General features: G+C 35.3%; 2 protein-coding genes across 5 annotated transcripts in view; one reads left to right on the top strand and one right to left on the bottom strand.

Moving 5' to 3' along the window:
- Window positions 1-452: 452 nt before the first annotated feature.
- Window positions 453-21965, bottom strand: part of LOC105258031 (28S ribosomal protein S24, mitochondrial) — a 139665-nt gene continuing 118152 nt past the window's right edge. Inside the window, exons 1-3 of one of the 2 annotated variants that reach the window (XM_011269098.3) lie at window positions 1333-1479; window positions 929-1109; window positions 456-817 (exon numbers count right to left, since the gene is read on the bottom strand). In XM_011269098.3, coding sequence (XP_011267400.1) covers window positions 528-817; window positions 929-1109; window positions 1333-1359 — 498 coding nt within the window. In that variant the 5' untranslated portion in view covers window positions 1360-1479 and the 3' untranslated portion in view covers window positions 456-527. Of the gene's footprint in view, window positions 818-928; window positions 1110-1332; window positions 1480-21965 lie in introns of those variants that run through there. The other variant, XM_025412321.1, reaches the window with a different exon arrangement.
- LOC105258015 (tetraspanin-5) overlaps window positions 5129-21965 on the top strand; it is a 99159-nt gene continuing 82322 nt past the window's right edge. For 2 of the 3 annotated variants that reach the window (XM_011269072.3, XM_011269053.3), the window contains exon 1: window positions 5129-5694. In XM_011269072.3, the coding sequence (XP_011267374.1) occupies window positions 5605-5694 (90 nt within the window). In that variant the 5' untranslated portion in view covers window positions 5129-5604. The remainder of the gene's footprint in view (window positions 5695-21965) is intronic. The other variant, XM_011269062.3, reaches the window with a different exon arrangement.

The following is a 21965-nucleotide window of genomic DNA, read 5'->3' as shown; positions in this document are numbered from 1 at the left end:
GAGAATATGGTCTAGTAGCAATTATATAAAATTATTATGCTATATTACCTTATATATAAAGTTTGTGAATGCTCTGTCAGTCTGCTCTTGAAGCCTTTAGTTTTATTTGGGTAATCCTTTTATGGTGTGATGTATGATTTCTCTTTTTATTATAAAGATGCAATGATTGTATATGGGCTGCATTTGAGTCATGATCGAATGTAACAACAATTTATTATAAGTAATGCAAAATAAATGGATGACATGCAAAGAATAAAAAGCAAAGAAATTTTTTTCTGTGGAAAATGATAACATTTTAAGATACTAATTTATTTATTTTAATATAATTTATGTAGACATATATTTATTTGTATATATACATTTTCGGCATGATATGCTATAATTATTAAATTATACTTTATAATGGATGAAGTGATATTTAAATTGAAATAGGAAAAGTCTATGCGATATATCATATTAAAATTTACTGAGAATTATTATTATAAAAAAATCTAATGTATTTTACTTACACGTGTTATACATAAGTTCTATATATACTTGAATACTACATCTTTCTTACTATCAGTTGTAACCAATTCTATTTTAATGGGACATTGCAGCCAATAACTCAAGAGTTCCTCGGTATAGCCAGTTAAGAAATATATTTTATAAGGTGCTATACTACGAGTAATAATTCCAGCTATCCTAATAATATTATGTTGCCGTTTAATGATAACTTCACTAACGAATAAATTATGCCATGTTCCTCTCATAAATTGTCGAATAAACATATCTTCCACAGCTGTCTCAGATGGTCTATTGCCATCCTTTACATTTGCTAAAAAGATAATATTCAATAGAAGTATGACAAACTGACATATATATATATATATATATATATATATATATATATATATATATATATATACTTCTTACAAATTATACATACAAGTATTCCAAGAGTTCCAACTTTTCCTGTGAGCCAGATAATGAGGTGGATTTGCCATTTCGTATGTTAATGGTCTATCTCGCTTAAGTGTGACTTTGTAGCGACCAGAGCTTGATTTATTAAGAACTGTGCTTCTGTGGAAATGTCTTTTTATAAGAATTTGTTGAATAGCTGGTAATATCTGAAATCGCAATAAAAAAATTATTATTACACATACTTATTATAATTTAATCCTAAATAATAGACAAAGGAAAAAACCTGACATTAGTTATATATAGAAAACAATAGAAAATAATATATAATACAGAAAACAATAATAAAAAGATTAAAAAGGTTATAATAGAAATCTTTCATCAAAGCGAATTAATTATTTCAATATAACTTGCGGAGGTAAATTTTAATACATTTTTCGTATGTTCCAATAAAACCATCTTGCACTGATTTGTTAATTTATTGGATGTAAAATTGTTAAGCAATGTCAAGAACGATAAACATTAGCCAAAAGTAGAAAGAACAGAATTTGTGAATTTCTCTTTAACTTGAGAGATAGAGAGAGACAAGCTATCGAGTATACTTTGTTATCCAAAGTCGATATTATGTCAAGTCGATTTCTACTTTACCATCAATAAATTAGAAATTAAAATAAATTGCCGTTGGTAAATTAGAAATTATCACTGTTAACATTGTGTGTAAATTATAATTTAAATTCGTAAAAAATATCAAAAGAATATAATTATTAAAGAGATAGCACACAAAAAATTTTTTAAAACTGTGATTCCAAGAATTCTTAAAATTTCACATTTAGCTCTTTGATAAAATTAAATTTTCACAAAATTGAAAAAATATTAGAAGAGAATATATTCATTAAAGAGATATATTCATTAAAGAGCGTAAATCAAAATTTAAACAAACTAAATTTTTTAAAAATAGAACAAATATATTAGATAGATAAATATAATCAATTTACAATTGTTAACAAGATGACACGAAAGAAGTAGTAATTAAAATTTCAAGAAAAATTGAATTATCGAAAATCGGTAAGGAATAATAAAATTTCTTATATACATTTAGTATATATTACATTATAATTAAAAATATATGAAATATAAGTTATATATGAAATATAAGTTATCACCACTCGATCTCAGTTTCTTAATCGCTATACAACTTAATTAATTAATTAATTAGGCGTAACAATAAAAAGAAAGATGAATTAATGATTGGCTTTTGGCTTTGTTTTTACAGGATAAAAGCTTCCTTATCTTTTACCGTTTTTCTCTGTTTAATGATTTAAACGATTTCGCAAAATAACAAAGAACCTTTCTCTCTACTACTCTATTTCTCTAACTTCCAAAGTAATACTACAACATTAGACCGAAGAAGAGACGAGTTCAAAAATCAACGATTGTCAGAATTGTTTTTCAGGTGTATTCAGAAATGTATTTAGAAAATAATGAAACAAAACACAATTTATTAGAATTGAAAAGTAAATTTTCTAAAAATAAATCATATGTTATATAATAATAAAATGTTGTATAATAATTAATTGCATGGATATACATACGTCTTTTATTTATCATCATATTTTTCATAATAGTACAATCTTACAGATTTTTAGAATAGGAAAAAGAATTTAATAGTTTCAATAAAACTAGATAGTAGTATATGTATACATTTAGCTCTAGATAGATAATAATATATACACTTAAAGAATATAAATAAAGTAAAAATAAATAATAATTAGAATCTAGTATGTTGCATATTAATATAGAATAATCATATAATCGAGAATTATAATGATATATAAAATATATTTTGTAAAAAATTTTGTAGAATTTATGGAATTTTATAGAATTTTTTAACATAAATCAAATTATGAAATATAACTGAAATATGATTATACCACTGAATACTACTTCAATGGATGCATGTGCATCTAGCAATACTGGAGCTTAATGTAGAATAAAATGTGTTGAATGGTCATGGTGGGCACGAGATGGTAAAAGAAGAAGATTGAACAAGTGGCCGATCTTAAAGGTACGTTTCTACTATCATTGGTATTTCTATAAGATACAGAAGAATATACATTTAGGAAAGAGAGAATAAACTTTTAGGGAAAAATATACGTATGTAAAAATAATATACACGTGCAAAAACATTAATTCTAAAGAAAGTTTTTTTTCTAATAAAGTTTTTAACATTCTTTTCGAACGATGACAATACTATTAAGATCTTATTGTGATCATTGTTTTTAAAAAAATTCTTGTTTACTATTGATAAGTTTATCAATATCTATCTATTCATATATTTATCTATTAATTCTCATTTTCTTATAAAGAAATTTTCTAATAAAGAAAAAGTTTATATAGTTGTATTATATGTATGTATTTTACATAACTTTCTAATATATAATAAGGTTCGACTAAATTGTTTTATTAAACTCTTTTTTAAATTATTTATTATTGTTAATTTAGATTAATTTACATGTATATTTTTGATTAAAATCGTTGATGAAATATTATACAAGCGTTCCTTCGAATAAGTCTTTTTACTTGCGAGTGAAATAAAATATTTTTTTTTCTTCTACGTATACTTTATATTACGTTTCGATACAAGACAAGTATCTAACGATTGCAATCGTTGAAAGTCGAATATAAGTATCATTAGCTTTAATAATTATACATGTTTCGCGTCGACTTAAATAAGATAAAATGATATAGGTTAATTCATCATCATTATAACTAGAGGCGATTATAATGATAAAATTGCGCACATAATGTCCTAAGGACGAGTTGTCACGCTAGAATATGAGAATATGAAAAAAGCATTGTGCCTTTTTAGCTATATATTTAGATATATTTAAACATGGATATTTAATATCTTTGGATAGTATTATTATGAAAAATATGATATGCAAAAGATGTATATGCGATATAATTATAACATGATTTATTTCAGAAAATATGTAAACAAGAAAGATAAATCATAATATCCATTGTGCATAATGTATAAGAATAAACAGAATATAAAATATGTTATAAAATATTGGCAATAACTTGAGAAAAAGAAGAATAAATGCGTTAACAAAATCATAATAATTTGTAATCAATAAATGGGAGAAGAAAGGATATATATATTAATAAAATTGGTCATCGTATGGTGCGTGAGAAAGATTTTCGTACCGTTTAATCGATTGGATCGTAAGCTTGGCGTTTATATGGAGGTCGTAAAAGTGGCACAAGACGCGAAATCGCGAAAAAGCGCGCACGCAAACGCGAAAAGGGCGTTAATGGAGACGTACCTTAAAAGACGAAAAGAAAGACGCTGAACGATAAAGTGAACAGGAGAAACGCGTGAAAAGGAAGAAGAAGGAAGGGGCAAAATAAAAGGAGAAAGATACCGAGAGAAAACGAAGGGGGATAACAACGAGCGGTTGAGGGAAAAGGGGGGGCGGAAGGCCGTCGACTGACAGGGAAGGACGATGGAGACAGAGCAAATGAGAGGGAATGCGTGAAGGAGATGACAGGAACGGCTATCTCTTCTTCTCTCTTGTGAATGAATTTTTCATCATTGAACAATTTTTTTCACATTTAATATTCTCTCAAATTTCTGTTATTTTTATCAAAATAACGTTTTTAATTATTTTATGACAATATTAATAATTCAAATAAAAGAGGAGATTTTATATTCCATTTTATATATTCAAATGTACGAAATCTTTATTCCAAATGTTTCAAATTAATGAAATTTGTTCTCAGTAAAATTACTGTAATTACAATTTTTTTATGATATTTATAAATTTGATATTAATTCGTTTACTGATAAAAAGAAGAATATGAATACAATTTTGTTTCCAAATAATTTTTAATAATATTTATACATACTATGATACGCGAATCCAAAGCGAGCTTTGACAAAGCCAAACACGTGCTTTCTCTGTACATACTTAGAGCCGTCCCTGGAAGAGGGAGCGATGGATCAGAGGGGGATGCCGTCAGGTAGGGTGGCGAAACGAGTGGGAGTCGATCGCACGGAGGAGAATCGCGAGCGAAAGAGAGAGAAGTCAACGAGATTGCCCGAAAGTGGGAGCGCGATGCACTCCGAGCGACGGAGGGGGAAGCGGATGTCTGAAGAAGAGGGGGAGATCGCCGGGGGTGACGGAACACGCAAAGTGCAGCGCAGAGGAAGGGAGGGCAGGCGGTGGTCGCGACTTGCTGGCAGTCTCGTTGATCCGGCTGCGAGCAGTGCGCGCCGTGACGTGACAATGGCGGCAGTCGTAATTGCGGTACGGTGCGTTGCTGCGATCAGCTGATTGACCGAGCCCGAGAGAGAAAGAGAGAGAGAGCGAGCGAGCGAGCGAGAGAGCGAGATAAAAGACGCGCGCGGGCGTTCCGAAAAAGGAGCCGACCGAGGTAGAGGCTGAAAGAGAGGCCCCTCGCGCAAGATCGTCTCGTCGCTGGCCATGTCGTTGCTCTCGTGATCAACTCGTAGGTGGTGTGCTCCTAGTTTCCTCGCGTAGTATATGAATTATACAGTGTGTCCCCTCGCCGCCTCCGCGGCGGCTCCGTAATTCCCTCCGTTGTCGCCACGCGTTTACCGTCCGTTCCCGGTGTGTTGTGTCTGTGTGGCGCGTATGCGAGGAGTTCGCACGATCGGTAGATAAATGTCTCTCAGCCATGCCCGCCGTGCGGAAGTATCGAAGGGATACCAGCGAGGTGAGCTGCTGCCTCAAGTACGTGATCTTTGGATTTAACGTCATGTTCTGGGTGAGTATCACGCGCGCGATAATAACAAGAGCGCACGATGTCGCACGCGCGAATCACGAGTCCTTCGACATTTCGGACGTTATCCCCTAAGGGGGATAACGCTCCTAGCCAACGTTAACCCTGATTGTGAGCGTAGCTTTATTAGAGGAGAATGTATATAAAGAGTCGAAGGAAGACACAAAAGGGCAGTGCTTTGGTAAACGGAAGAGTAGTTGTAAAGGGGTTCCTTTTAATTTTTATACTATTTCAAGCTTCAAGCTTTCGCGAAGCCGTTATTAGTTGACTGCGTTTGGGAAATATGACGGCAAACGATATTTCCAAGGCAGAGTGAAATTTGCGTACCTTCCGGTTGCTTTTGTTCGCATTACAATGAGACTTTATTATCGCGTTGCATGCAAGCCCTCAAATAAAGTATGTCAAATTGTTTAGTTTAATAACATTTATGCTTGATGAAAATATTTATGGATTATAGTGGTTATTGTGCGCATTGTATGTCTAACGATAAAATGCTAAACGAGAGAAGCGCGTATGTACACCCCTTTTTAAAAAATTTCAATACCTGAAGCCATTACTACTTTATCTCGATCCACTCCTTTGCGCTCTTATCTTAATGATATTAAATGAGAAAGTCATTGACGCGCGCGATCTATCGATTACGCTCGCGAAGCGCTCATCCCGCTCTTTTTCACTCCCTTTCGTAAAGCTCTCACCCTTTTGGATGAAATCTGCTAGTAGAATGCGATTACGTCTATCACGTCAGTCGAATGGTTTCTCCTTTAAACGCTATTCGAGAGTTGGACAGATATCAATTATGGTTCTAAAGCCTTCTTATTTATCGCTATTGTATATATCTAAGAAACGCAATCCAAGCTTTATTACGTCATAAGTACTCTTTTATATCTGACATATAAAGATCAAACAGCTTGTCTCGATCGCGATTAAAAGATTATTAGTATCCTCTTCTCGATAGCTCTTATATTTCGTTGCTATTAGTAAGCGAAAATTAATGATATATATTCGAATAAAAAAAAGAAGAATAAGGAGAATCTTTTTAAAAATCTTGCCACTCGTTTTATAGCTTTTATAAAAAATTAATCAAACTTGACAAACTTTTAAATTTAAAACACGGATAAATTAATTGCTTATTACGTTTCAATCTTTAGTGATGATCCTATCAATCTTTAGTTATAATCCTATATAATTATAAAGGTACTATGATTATTGCAAATCGGGTAGTTTAATGCTAATTTCACTCTTAGCGAAATCTTTCAGAGTAACATCGTGTATACGATCTTGATAGAAGATAAATATATGAATCAATCGCATTTTAGTGAGGTGGCACTATAAATGCGACAGACGGATACGAAACGAACGTCGGCCATCGAATTTATCGTGAAACTTCTCGGCGGAGGGACATGTTTCAAGGGATAACATTTTTGGCAGTGACAAACTTGTTTGCCGGAAGGGAAATTTGTAACGTTCCGTTCTTGGCGACGCTGCATTTTTACAGAAGCCGCCGCAAATGACCCGCAATGCAGCTCGCGCGGCCCGCGAAGTGTCCCAATTGCGAGGACCGCGACGACCCTATGCAGCGTGCACGTGTGCGATACGGTCTGTATATTACTCGGCATGTAATCCACACATACTAAATTACTCGCTGCGAAACACATTAGTTAGACAGACGTGTAGAAAGTCGCGCGTTTCTGTCAGCTGAGAATCATTCTTTATCTCTCTTCTCGGTCCAAAATTTTGCTTATAGGAAATCAATAATTTTTATATTTTTTTTTACATTTCTATCTGTGCATTTTAGTCGATATTTATTTCCATCCTAAATTTTCATTCATTTGTGTTCGTTAAAATTGAAAGAACGATGAATCGCACGCGTGCAATTTTAACATCTTTCGTGAAAAAATTAATGCGTTCTGATGGTACGCGACATTTACGATTAAAGGGGATAGCGCGAACTATCGGGAAATGAAAGATTTCATTTGCGGGACACTATGCGTTGTGTCCGTTCCTTTCTCTCTTCCACTTTCTCTGTCTCTTTTTGATTTACGTTCTGTTTGATCGAACGACTGTCCGTTCTCGCGGTGGATAACGTACGATAGACGGCGATAGATCAATTCTGCACGCGAGCATTGTGTATGTTGTGTCGCGCCGTGTTTATACGATGTTGTTTACAAATCGTAATTTTATTTCGCGTACGCGTATTAACACGGAGAAGTTTGCGTGGATTGATTGAAATGCGAGAATAAGCCTCAACTTCATTCGCCTCAATTTCTAATCCCAAATCCTATTCCTCAGTGACATAAGCTTCATGTAATGTCTGCAAGACGTAATGACGCCAGATTAAAGTCTTCGATCAATCCTTGTCATTGATCCTTGAGAAAAACTATCAATAGTTTTATAAGATATTTAAATCGAAGAGAGAGAGAGAGAGAGAGAGAGAGAGAGAGAGAGAGAGAGAAATTTGCATCAATTTGTCATTATTAATAAATCAAATTCAACTCGATATTTTTCTGTTGAACATATATTATATTTTTTGTCATTATTCATGCCGATTAATGGAAGATATTGAAACTTGGTACTTTATAAAGTTTGGACGGTGAAAAATGCAAGGATCGCATTGCGCTCGCAAACTGAATTGTTCTCGGGTTGAAGTAACCGCACGATAATGAACTCCGTGCGAGCTTATTTCACCGGGACGGATTAAAGGTATTATTGATTTTCCCGCAACCGGGTAGCGGGCTGGGTTCGGGGTTTTCATGAAATGTAGCACTGGCCTAGTGATATGTGGAGAGTTCTTCCTGCCAAGCACTCTGCGTAATTAAATAGTGACTGTGCCACGAAAGGTCGCACTCGTCTAGGATCCATTTTATGGTTCATACGAGAAAATATACGACGAATAATATTAATTACATTCATATATATATATAATATTAAACACAGCCTATTTTAATAATGGATTAATCGAACAGCAGTGTTTGCAAAATATTTTATCTGCATGAAAAAGGTAGTCTGATAGATAGAACAAATTTAATAGTTGACTTAAATGACGTGTAAAAAGTGAAATGCAATCATTTTACATTTTTTAATGATTAATTTTTTATGTTAAAAGTCAATAGAATACAACAATGTTTGATCGCGAAAAGTCAAATATTTCTGGACATATATATATATATATATATATATATATATATATATATATAGCAAAAACAATAATAAATAATAAATAATTAATTAATAAACCATAAAAAAATAATTTAAAAAAATTAATTTAAAAAAATATTCTCTTTATTTATTTAAGATTTATCTACATAAAAGTAAATATAGTCTATAGGAAAATTATTTTCTTAGTTATCAAAATCTCACACGAGATTAAACGCAATATACACCCATGTAAAAAATGCTAGACTTAACACGTGGCTATGTGCAATGTCTCGAGCAATCGCGTGAAAATCCGCGGAATCAGACGAATCATGATTCTCGACTCGTTCTGAGCTAATAAAAGTCGCAACTTCGACGATACTGTCTCGATATTCTTTCGACGAACTTGCAAACATTCGCCAAGGCGCTAAGTTTCGTAGTTTGGAAGTCGTGGTGAGTTAACCTCGGCTACTATCAGCGTTCCTCGGTCTATATAAATTGGGATATGTGCGGAAGATAAAAAGAAGGGAAGAAAAGAAAAAGAAAGAGAGAGACAGAGAGATAAAGAGAGAGATTTCGTTAGGAATGCGCGTTTCGCGAAACACCGACCTCGTAAAATTTTTATGCGTCGCTGAAAAATAATAACGACCATTGCGCGCAAATAATTTTATCACAAAGTTTTTCCGCGAACGGAAAGGTTTTCCCTCGGAGCGGAAATCCGTGCGCGTCGCACTGTTCGTAAAGTTGGCGCACGGAAAATGAGATATTGCGCGAAACATTTATGGCTTGTCGAGACGAGCATCTCCGAGATCATTTGCAATCCTGTAACGAATTCATAATGTAATTTTCCGCGCGTTTGCTCTTTTCTCTTTAAATCCCGAAAAAAATACCTCTCCCGCGTTTTTATCGCAATTTAAAACGTAGATATTGTTGTTGCTTATCCTGCATTATTTGCATCTGCGATTGATATCGTCGCTATTACATATTGATGCACTTGTGCTTATCACGCTTGCACAGCTGGTCCAGTTTCGCTGCAATTCGCTGGAATTAATGACAGCTGTTTCAATAGCTAGTTTAGATGCTTATTTTCGGACAAAGAAAAAAATGGAGGAAGTTATTCCAAGTTATTCCAAGTTACTCCATTTTTTGTTTTCCAACAAAATTACATGTACTACTCAAAAAAATAAAAATAAATTATATACGTAAATAACGAATTATATATAAATATTCTTTCTCTTTCTTTCGTATTCTATTTAAAAATACAGATGATTAGTCTGAATGATCCGAAATGGTCGCAATTAAAATACAAGTCAATTATTTTTATGTTCTTGAAACAAATAAGAATTGCAATTTAAATATTACAGAGGACAGCACGAATCCAATTTTAACCTTAACATAAACTTAAAATTTTAAAGAGAATCCGCAGATAAAATTTTTCAATAAGAGAGAGATAATATGTATAAAAATATCCAAATTTCGTAGGAGCTACGAATTAATCGCTCGTATTCTCGTCTCCGAAAGGAATCCGGCTGCGAGATAGACATATTTCACGAACCGAATCCGTTCACCGCGCTTTCTGCATGGTTGCCCTCGAACAGATGATTGGCCTTGCTAGCTGACGATGACTCCGAACCGGGCGGTATTCTCCCGCTTTATACGTCACTCCCGTGCGTGTGAACGGCCGCGAGCATACGCGTGTTCCATAGATGATTCCAAAGGTGCTCGAGCACACGAAACTTCACCGATACTGCTCTTCGCGAAAACGTTAGCTCATCTTTCATGGACCAATATGTTCCCAATTTTGAACAATAAATCTTATATTTTTTTAGCTTTCCAGGTATGTACGTACAATTATATTACCTATATAAATCTTATTACATATCTATATCTAAAAAGTCTGGAAGAAAAATGAATAAGTTTAATAGTCAATTTTGACGGTATTTGTATGTAGCTATATAAATCGGAAGAATCATATAATTTATAGAATAAAACAAATCCGATTAAGTTTTCAACAACGAATTATGAATGATTATTAGATGGAAAAATAATAATGCAGTAAATATATGTTGTAATAGAGACTACTTATATAAATATAAATTATTTATATAAATTATTTATATAAATAAACACCAAAAATCTATGTTATATTATAATCAAGTTTCAAAGTGAATTCTTATGTTCATGCTTACTTATTTATTTTTTGTACACAAACTTTATTCATATTTTATTTTATTTCATATTTTAATTTATTCTGGAAATGTATATTTTTTAATACTTCAAAATTGCAAATTTTTCTTGAAAAAATAATTTTTTATATTATCCTTTACTTTTCAAATATAAAAATAACACTATCTTTGTTATTCTTGCAAAGACAGTTTAGAATATAATATATAAAAGAGGAGAGAAAATCCAAGATAAAAAGAGAGATTAATAACTTTATAAAGTATAAAAAAAACTACTTGTTTCGAACACTAAATTCCCGGTATCACCTCTTTAAAAATTCTTTAGATCCGCCCCTGCCGATTTTCTCCCTTCACCCGGATTTCCCCGCATCACCCTTCATCGCCATCGGCGGCGTTTGAGGAATCTCATTACAAAAGTTGCGCGCACAACCGGTTTCTAACCAGTGCAACCGGCTACCATGCCATGGAGGTGCACGAAGGATGTGAACTCCTCATTCGGCACGTCCTTACCTGCCAAGATGTGCGAACTTCCGGTAATGGCGAACGGATAGAGAGAAGCGCGCACGTAGACTTTCCACGGGGATTTTCAAGACGATGATGACGACGACACACATGCGATCGGAGCAACCTTCGTCGATTCACCTTGGGCTTTACGGTCAAATGACATAATATCGAATGATTTAAATTGTTCCATGATCTCGCGTGATTGGATTTTTCGCCGTGATTTTTCTTATCGGCAACTAGAGAGGAAATCCAGCGAAGCGCATCGGATCAATGTGACTAGGGTTTCGTTTATATTAAATTTTCATACGTTAAATTATCGATTTTCATTTCATAATTTTTATCACATTAGAGACTGAAGTTTTGCCGAGACTCGTCAAATAAATCGATAAGCCTCTCTTATCTTGTTAATTATTCAAGAATTGATAATACGTTGAAATATTTCTGCTTGAAAAAAAACCAACTCTAATTTAACGAGAGAATCTGCCATTGGAGAAGCTGACAGGACGTTCTGTATATTTCGACATTGTATATAAATTTTTCAAAAGAACGTGCGCGAGATACGACATATAAAAGAGTATAATTCCCTCGAGATGTCCCACATCTCGGCGATCTAATCGCAGCCGGAGACTCATGTAGGAGAACTATAGGAGAACACCACAAGTGTGCGAAAGACGTCGTTAAAGCAGTTTTGCTCTGTCGTCGGCCGGCACTTGAATAGAACCATGGCACACATTCTCGCACCCTACGCGGTTCTTTATAAAAATTCTCTCGAGAAGAACTTTAAGATAACTTTGTTCCTCGATATTTTTCTCAAGTCGTTGCGTCGCGAAAATAGAAGTCATCTCGTTATTTGTCGCACAGACTTTATTAATCCTTAGACAGCGTCGCGCGACGATTCTCTTTATGATATAAAGTAACAATCGATGCAACAATGATTATTAATAATAAATGTAAATCTTATTTATATTAATTATGTGGATAATTTGTTTAATAATTGGAGATAATGATCTTTCGATATATACTAAATATGACGAGCGTTTGAAGTTGTCAATAATTGTGTATCGTGTTTCTAAAATTAATCGACATTGAGTTTTCAGTTAAAACAGTAAATAAATCAAATTGTTGACATATACTTGATACATGAACAAAAAGGAATACAAACAAGAGATATATATATATATAAATGTATCGATATCAGCGTTACTAATTACTATGAATATTATTTGCATGTCTGACGAATTAATTAAATGTCCAATTTAATTAATTAATCTAAAGCTAAATGTTTCCGTGACATATCGACTATAATATGTATTATTTGTGATTGTTCATGTGCGACTAAAACAAGAAAGGAACACGAAAAGTTAAAAAAAACTTTTATATATGATTAATGTCACAGCAAATTAATTTTTTATAATTCTTGGTATTTAAAATGTAACAGTAATCTCTTCATTTAATACAAATAATGTAAAATCTACAAGTCAAAATTATCTGCTTAGTCCAATTATATTTCTGAATCTAGATACAGTGAAATCATATCGGTATAATATTATACGTGTTTTATAACGATAAGTCACGATGTATAAGAAATTGCGGCTGCGTTTGAAAAGACAAAAATTTCGAGTGTGCGAATTTCGGAGTGTGCGAGGTAAACGAGCTGCTGCTGACGTCGAGAAGCGCGAGGCCAAGAAGTCTCATGAGAAGCGAGATAATGACATTTGGAGGGATGCGAGTTGCATGAAAACGGAACGTCGCGATGGTGGTTGTGTTCGCGCACACGTTTTGTCAGAATTTCTAACATCAAAGACCCCACTGATCCGTGTGCAACGGCACAAAGGTGCATATACGACGATCTCTGCATCTCGACATCCGGAATAGTTCGCGGTGCGGGCCAAATGCAAAGCCGAACTCTGTTTCTCCCTCGCTCTCTCTCCTTCCGTCCCGGAATTATGGTAATGTTAAGTAGGGATGATCTCACAAAGCTAAAGTCTGTGAAAATGCAGAATGCAATCGGACTGTTCGTCCAAGTTTCGATAGAATTGTATCTGTCATATCTCTATCATTGCAAGACGAGATCGCAAAAATGCGTAAAATTATTGAACTACGAGATGGTATCTCTTAGATTTAAATTTTTTAAACATTTTACATTAAACAATATTGATTTTAATTGATTTCTTTTAAATTAATAGATATCTATGGCAATTATTTTCGATTAATTGATTAAATAGAGAAAAACTGGGAAGCACAAAAAAGTAAACTTTAATAAAATTTATATCACATTTTATCATTAAAATGCTATAAACTAAACGTTACATAAATGTAATAATAAAACGAGAGGAAGGAGGAACAAAGTTGCGATGGTAGAAAATTTAAAAAAATCCGCACACAGAAATCATTCTACGTTGATTACTCCAGTGCAACTTTGTTGAAAGAATGCACCAAAGTTACGGACGTAGGTTGCGGGAGAGGGGAAAAGAAGAAATGTGCTTAACAAGCGGCTACTCGGGGAACAATTTTAAGAATTAAACTTTTCCCCGAGACTCTTTCTCTCCATCACCCCAGCCGGTACCCGCAATTTTCCGGGGAAAGAAAGTGGGAGAGCTCTTTGTAATCTTATCTCTCACCAGTGTAACGCGAGCGCGCGTTACACTGCTGAGATTATTAAAACGAACTTCCTGGTTTTAACTTTACTAGAATGCGGGAAGGAGAGGATCGGCCATCGTTACTTTCAAAGTCCGATGAGAACTTTAACAGGTGGGCGATACGCGCCCTTGGCGCGCCTCCATCGGCTTTTACACAAGTACTCTTTAGTTCGACTTTTATCGGTATACAGCAAATAATAGCTAGTTATTTTTTAATTCAGTGTATTGTTAAATTTTAATTGAACATGTCGTTGCCTCGAAAACTTGTTATGCGCATAAAAGTAGCTCCAAAGTTTTAAAAACAACCTCAAGAAAATAAAATTAAATATCATTTATGTTAATTACAAGTTATGATCGACGAGCAATTGTTATATTTTTTACAATACTGCGACTATTTATGTAATGATAAAATAATTCTGATACACAATTATGTTTATTCCTTTTTAAAATTCACAGATGTATTCTAAATATTTTTCTTAGTCTCCTAAAAAAATATAAATCTATATATACATATATCGATCAGAAATAATCAATATATAGCTGCGCATATCCTATATTTTCTTTTAATATAAATCTCGACTCGTAAAGTTCATATAATCTTATATTTTGGCAAAGTTACCATTGCCAATCTAAATCATCTGTTACTTATTTTAAGCATTATTTATCGGTCTTTGAAATAAAATCATATATATAAAGAATAAAATATATTTCTTCCTCTTTCTCTCTCTCTTTTTCGATTCGGACAGCAACAATGTTCAGCGGACTGTATTACGTGCAACTCGGAGATGCGGCCGATAGAATCGTAGCGGGAGCGACGTTAAAAGCTTTCAATTATCAACGGTTAACTGCGCCGGCAGACTTTATACCGATCGTTACGCCGATTACGCTCGGCGATAATACTTTTTATCATACGCGAGCAAGCGCGTTGTCATCGTCGTGCGGTATAATTTGGCGAAAGCATAAATGCCGTATTAATGGCGCGCGCATGAACGAAGAATGGCGACTACGCGGTGGTTTATCGCCCTGGCATTACTATAACGCTGACGTTTCGCTCTCGACTCGAGACTCGTAAAACTCATGACCAACAACAAAGACAACGACGACGATGATGACGAGATATACCTGCCATTCGGAAACACGCGTAATTCCTATTTTTAGGTACGCATCCCGTCGCGATTCGCGTTCTTTTTGTTGCTTCTCGACCGCAAACCTGTTTATGCGCTGAGTTGCGTTCGTTCGAACGTAAATTTCGTCTCTTCTGAATGTTCGCTTGACTGAAAAATATCTTGACGATTAGATTACGATTCAATTTTTGGATTTGAAATAATTAAAATAATTTTAAAATTATTAAAATACTTTTTCCTTTCACGAGAAAATGCCGAGAAGGCTCGCTTGACTGAAAAATACCCTGACGATTAGATTACGATTAAATTTTTGGATTTGAAATAATTAAAATAATTTTAAAATTATTAAAATACTTTTTCCTTTCACGAGAAGATGTCGAGAAGGCTCGCTTGACTTAAAAATACCCTGACGATTAGATTACGATTTAATTTTTGGATTTGAAATAATTAAAATAATTTTAAAATTATTAAAATACTTTTTTCTTTCACGAGAAGATGTCGAGAAGGCTCGCTTGACTTAAAAATACCCTGACGATTAGATTACGATTTAATTTTTGGATTTGAAATAATTCAAATAATTTTTAAATTATCAAAGTACTTTTTTTCTTTCACGAGAAAATATCGAGAAGAGTCGTAATTTGTCGCGGCTCTTGTCAAAGTTAAAAAAAAGAACAGCGGAACTTAAATCTGTGCCGTCTTAAATTTCCTCTTACCATGTCTTCAGTATCATCGGCATTCATCGCGCGGGATAATGAGCGATGTTAATTAACAACGGAATGGAGGCCGTGCGCCTTGTATGTAACGCGTTTGAAACGAGTGTTAGTAATGAATGTCGGGACAAGCTGTAACATCGATTCGCTTTCTAATCATTACATAATCCGATAGTAGAAGCCTGATGGAGTCACGGTATAGTTGCTGCCCGACATTCATACACGTATCACACACGTATCGCTTCGCAATCGCGGTCCATTGTCGGAGATAAGAATCGTATTCTTTTTATAATCATAATTAAATCAAATATAAATAAAAATGTATTGTCTGGATTATGAATGTAATAAATTTGCCTCGTATGTAGGATTCATAATTAAATTAAGATATTTTATACACAATAGAAAATAAGATAACATAATGAGAAGAAATATGATGAATAAAATATTTCAATTTATTCGTGAATGTGTAATAAATTTAATTTGTGCAATATGTTCGCAAATAAAGTGAAATTAATCGAGAAATTTGAATCGATAAGTAGTGCCCTCCCTTTCTTTTTTTCTCCTGCTTTTCGAGAGAAACGATTCATTTCCTGTAGCGCTTGTGCTCGTATTCTCACTCGATTCACCATAGGGAGAATGATCTCGCCGCTCGATCATCTCCGTCGGTCGGTCAATTTACGTCTCTATTAATACCTTCCGGCTAAATAACGAGCCAAAGTGATGCGCGCACGGAGCAAGGACGATGTTACAGAAATATATCTCTGTATATTCCGCGATAATTATTCGCGCAAAATCCGATATCACGCGAATTATTATATCGCGACGAGCGCTTGCGTTTGCACTATATTTTCGATCGCGGCAACTAATTACGACGAGAGGTGGCCATTAATTTCCAATCGTCGAATGCCGTCACTGTCGAGAAATTAACAGCGCCGTTAATTGATCATGTGGAAACGCGTTATCTCTGCATTAATTATTAAATTGCGTCGTTAATCACCGAGATTATTCCCGGCATTCGTGTTACTTTAGAGATGATCGTGTTACGGTTAGAAATGACGGGCAAGTTAGACATTTGAGGAATCTTTTATAACAGAAAGTGCTTGTTTTAACGAAAAATAATATATACCTGCATATTTAAAAAAGATACAGTGTCCGCGTGACTATAATTAATTGAAACAGTCAGGCTATTGAAGGGGCGAAAATGATCCATGATCCATTCCACCGCAACGCTATACAGCGAATTTCTGTAATCTACGTTTCACATAACTGCGATATTCTATCGAATCGCGCGAACAGCCCCGAGCGTTTCCGTATACGCGCTTCCGTATTAACTCCCCTCATTAATATTCCTTGTAATTATTGTAGCAAATTACTGCCGCATGATATTGTCGCGAGGCACCCCGAAATTTCAATATTATCGAAATTCCGCGCCGCGTAATGCACGGCGATCCCGTTAAATGTATCGCCGCGGGGAGAGGGGGAAGGGGGTGAAATACGCGCGGCTGGAATATCGGGCGTATTTTACCACCGGCGGGTGTGTCCGCGAACGCATTCATATATACGGGAAGAGCGTATTCTCTGTAGTACATTGTTAGCGCGCATCGAATATAACCCCCTGTTGAAAAACCGACTCTCCGTCTCTTAGCTAAATTGCCGCGAATTCAGAGACGGAGGGCGGTTTCCGCGTCGCGCTCGTTTGTTTCGCGGCTGCGGATTAAGAGATTTTCGCGCAAAATGCATCTTGTTGCGCGAGGGCAGCAATGCAATTTATTCCCGCACAAATAATTTCCTTCGCTCTGTATAATTGTCATCGCTTTAAATACACGGACGTTTTATAATAGATTATTCGTGCGTGTGCGCGTGATGAAATATATATGATAAAATACATTTTTTACATATATCTTGTAATTTTTTGCGCCGTTAACTGAGGGTCGTGTACACGAAATAATGTAGTTATTTTATGAGATGTAAAAAAAAATAGCTTATGCTAATCTCTGATTTCTCGGCGCGTGGATGTATGTGAGCTTTCTCTTCCATTTTTTCTCTCTCTATCTCTCTCCTCGATCATATTGTATCTTTATTGCGTCGTGGCCAACGTCAAATTGAACGATGGAAAATCATTCTTCGTTCTTCTCTCGGACGGCTTTATTTGTTTGAACGCCGGCCTGTTGTGTTGCCACAACAATTGTGAACGAGTTCACAGAAGAGATACAAAGAGAGGAAAAAAAGGGGTTCGACGACCCTCCATACTTTATCGTGAGTCAAGCGAATAAGCGCAATGACGAGAGTGCGTGCGTACGTGCGTGGATGCGTGTGCGTCCCACCTTCCGGCCACCGGAAAATGTCATGAGGAATATTATTATAGCGCGACACCCTATCGTCTGCCCTTTCTCATAAATGTATAGCTCCTAAACACATTTCCTGCCAAGATAATCCCTTTGTTCTCCGATGGAAGTCTTTGATCTGCGAGATGAACCATGTGACGCAACAAACTTTGCGCGTCGACGTGACAATGACAACGACGATGATGGCAATCTGGATGATAATATCATGATTATATCACGCGCGAATGAAGCTTGTGGCTAGATTGAAAAAAACAACACGTATAATTACCGTTATCACAAGGCATTATATTTATAATGATTCTGATTTTTCTCGAGGTACATTTAATAATTCCTTCCCAAGAAAAAATGCATCGATTCAAATCTTCTACATCACGTTTTGATTTATCCAACGTGTTTGTTTTTCCTCTTTGTCTAAAAATCTAAAAAATTTTCAAATATATAGCTTTAATTATTTATTTCAATTTAATATCGCCTCGAGTTTCAAGCTACTTTTTAAAGATTTACAAAAGATATTTACAAAAAAGGTCTAATTTTATACGAGAAAAAATATGTAATAAAATATGAATACAGCATAAATTAAAATGATGGTTTCCCCAATTATGATAATAAATTAAAAAAGAAATATCTACATGATAATGGTCGGTTTTTATACTTTATCGATTTATTTAGGAACGCTTTGTGGTTTTTACTCTCTAGAGAAACTTTTGAGGCAAATTTGTCGACTAGAGAAGCGACTTGTTTTTGCGACGAAGCTCTTCTAATCCAGAGATGGCCGAGCTTTACAAAATCGAGGATTTATTTTTATCTCGCAATCGATTTGTATTCTCCCTCGAAAGCAGACATTTCGTCATTGCCAAAGAGATAGAAGTTCGTACCGTGGTCATAAAAATAAAAAAAATACATACAGCACTTGAGGGATTTACTTTATTTTCGAATACAATAAAAAAAAGAAGATAATAAAAGTACATAAAATAAGATTGTGCTGGAGATGTTTTTCGGAAGAGACATCTTGCATTGGAAGCGTTTCTTCCCAACGTAAACTTGGTCGAGATGTAATGGAATCTCATCGTTCTATTCGTGACATAAAAGCGTACAAGCACTTTGGTAATCCACTCGACGAGAAAAACCGGCGGAAGGGACGTAAAAAGAATGAATCGATGCACGGAATTACCATACTCTTAAGATGTTTACGTCTTGACGTTCTTGTTCGCCGGTATTCACTATACACTCGGTAATCCAATATTCATGAAAGTCGAAGATATAATTTAGCTTTCGTGATAAAACGACAGTAAAATATTGTCGTCGTCATCGCCGGTCAATCTTGGTCCACTAGGTAGAACATCATCATTTCATGGTATTGATCATGATATTAATCCATTGATAGGCAATTTTATTTTATTAACGCGCAATGTATTGTTCCGTAATTAGGTTCGATCTCCTGTGACGTCATACATGCTGCATACCTCGGTTCCAATAAACATATATATATATATATATATATATATATATATATATATATCGATAATTTACGCCAAAGCTCATTATTACATGGAGGGGAGGGTGTCTCCCATCTTAATTAATATCGTGTTTACGTTTGTGCCAGTCACAATCAACCAGGATATAATCAATGTCGCGTGCAACCTTAGTTGCAAGATCTTAATGAGAAACGTGGACGACAGATGACGATGACGATGGTGACGACACTGGACGCATATGATGACAATAGGTAACTACATAAATATGCGCGCGCTCGTCTCCTCCATCTCGACATTCCGCGATCACGATCGACCTTTTATTACGCAAGTGCGCCCCTCCGTTCATAAATAGGTCAGGTCGGGATATGGTAGGGCTTGGGATGCGCGACGCGCTTGGACGCGCAAGCAGGGTAAGTGCACTCACGCTGTTCTTGCGTCCTCAATTGTTGATGCTCCGGACCGGCTGCTGACGGGATTCACAAAGGAATTTCTCGTCCTTCTACATCAGCAGGTGAGGTAAGACGGGAGATGAAACCTCGTCGTGCAATTCTCCCGAAAGAATGGCATTTGATGCACGATGATGCACTTCAGCGACAGTAGCTGTCTCGAATAATGGCCGGAAACGATCGAAACATTTCCGCGCACTGTTTCATCCATGAACCCTTTTACGATGATCGTATGATGAAATAATATATGAGAAAATATCAATATAATGTGCGCTTATACAATATATTCTAACTTGAGTATCTTAAGTATTCTTTAAAACATCTTTTGCTGTCTTCGTATTTTATATTATATGAGACTTCATCTTTAATTTAAATATTTAGGGAAACAACTGTTAATTATAAAATATGATAACTTTGTATACTTTAAATTCATTAGTATGTTGTCTGAGAGAGATATGCATCTTTTTATTTACAATTACTTAAAGAATCATAATATCAAACTCGCTTCAAAATTTGAAATTTAAGATTAATTTAAGATTTTACACGCGAAACTATTTTGTCTAATTTCTTATATTAATCTTATATTATTGTATTTATAGGGAGATAGAGCGCTATTGTTATTATTACGATAATTGTTCCGGCATATACCGCGAAATATTGAAATTGGTACATTATTTCAGATGATGGCAAGCTTTTGAAGCATATTATAGCCACCAAACTCTCTCGTTCGTGGTTTATGCGTACGTGATTGCATTGCGTTACGTTCACAATATCGTTCGATTGATCCTATATTGTTTCCCAGTACGACACGTTAGGACCCTTTAACGCAAATTCCACTTCCCCCTTTTCGTTTCCATACCCTACAATATATTTCTGCTCTCAATGCAATCCCCCTGCGAATGCTCTATCGACAACGCGCAGATGGGCGCAAAATTATTTTCAAACGGCGCGTGAACATTAATCGATTAATATCCGCGCCCAGTTGGCATTTAAACGCAAAATGGGAGAAAACTCGAAACGAGAGTGAAAAATGCAATTATTATGACAAGTAATACAATCGCGATGAAATAAAAAAAGAAAAACAAGCAAAAAAAAGGGAGCGCAAGCTAAATTCTTTTCGAAAAAATTTCGCAGGCATTCAAATATTTGGAAAAAAAAAAAAATAACATTTAGACGCGTCGTTTCGGGACAATACGCGTATTTTTCAAGCAGTTATCTCGTATTTTAAATATCGAGATTTTGCATTCTCGTCGTTCGTTGTTATGCGACTCGATATCGCCGATCAGTTAGCTCGCACGTCTAGCTCGTGCTATTTGCTACAGATCGGTTCGCAGATGGTGCGCGCCGTCATCGCGTCACATTGTCATCCAAGTTATCGGCGAACTGCTTGTTTCGGAGCAGTTTCTCTCGCCGGCATCAGTCGCACGTTGCTCGACCTCGGCCAATTTGCATTGGTAAATTCGTGCCGCAGGCTAGCAAAACGCTTTTCATCCAAGCGAACAATACACCCACGTGTGTAGCTATCATGCGAGACCTACGAGAGACGATATCGAGAGGCGGCGGACCGGCGTCGTAAAATTTACGTCTCGTAGTTGAGCGAGTAGCCGCTCGAGTGATTCGAAATGTCTTTCCGACGAATTCCCGTTACGAGCTATTAAGCGAAGTGATAATGAGAAAACAGCTCTGTTGCCTGTCAAT

This window comes from Camponotus floridanus, unplaced genomic scaffold (genome assembly GCF_003227725.1).
Source record: "Camponotus floridanus strain SB8 unplaced genomic scaffold, Cflo_v7.5 scaffold5, whole genome shotgun sequence".
NCBI lineage: Eukaryota > Metazoa > Arthropoda > Insecta > Hymenoptera > Formicidae > Camponotus > Camponotus floridanus.
Note: the sequence above shows the minus strand (reverse complement) of the source record. Positions and strands in the feature narration are given on the sequence as shown.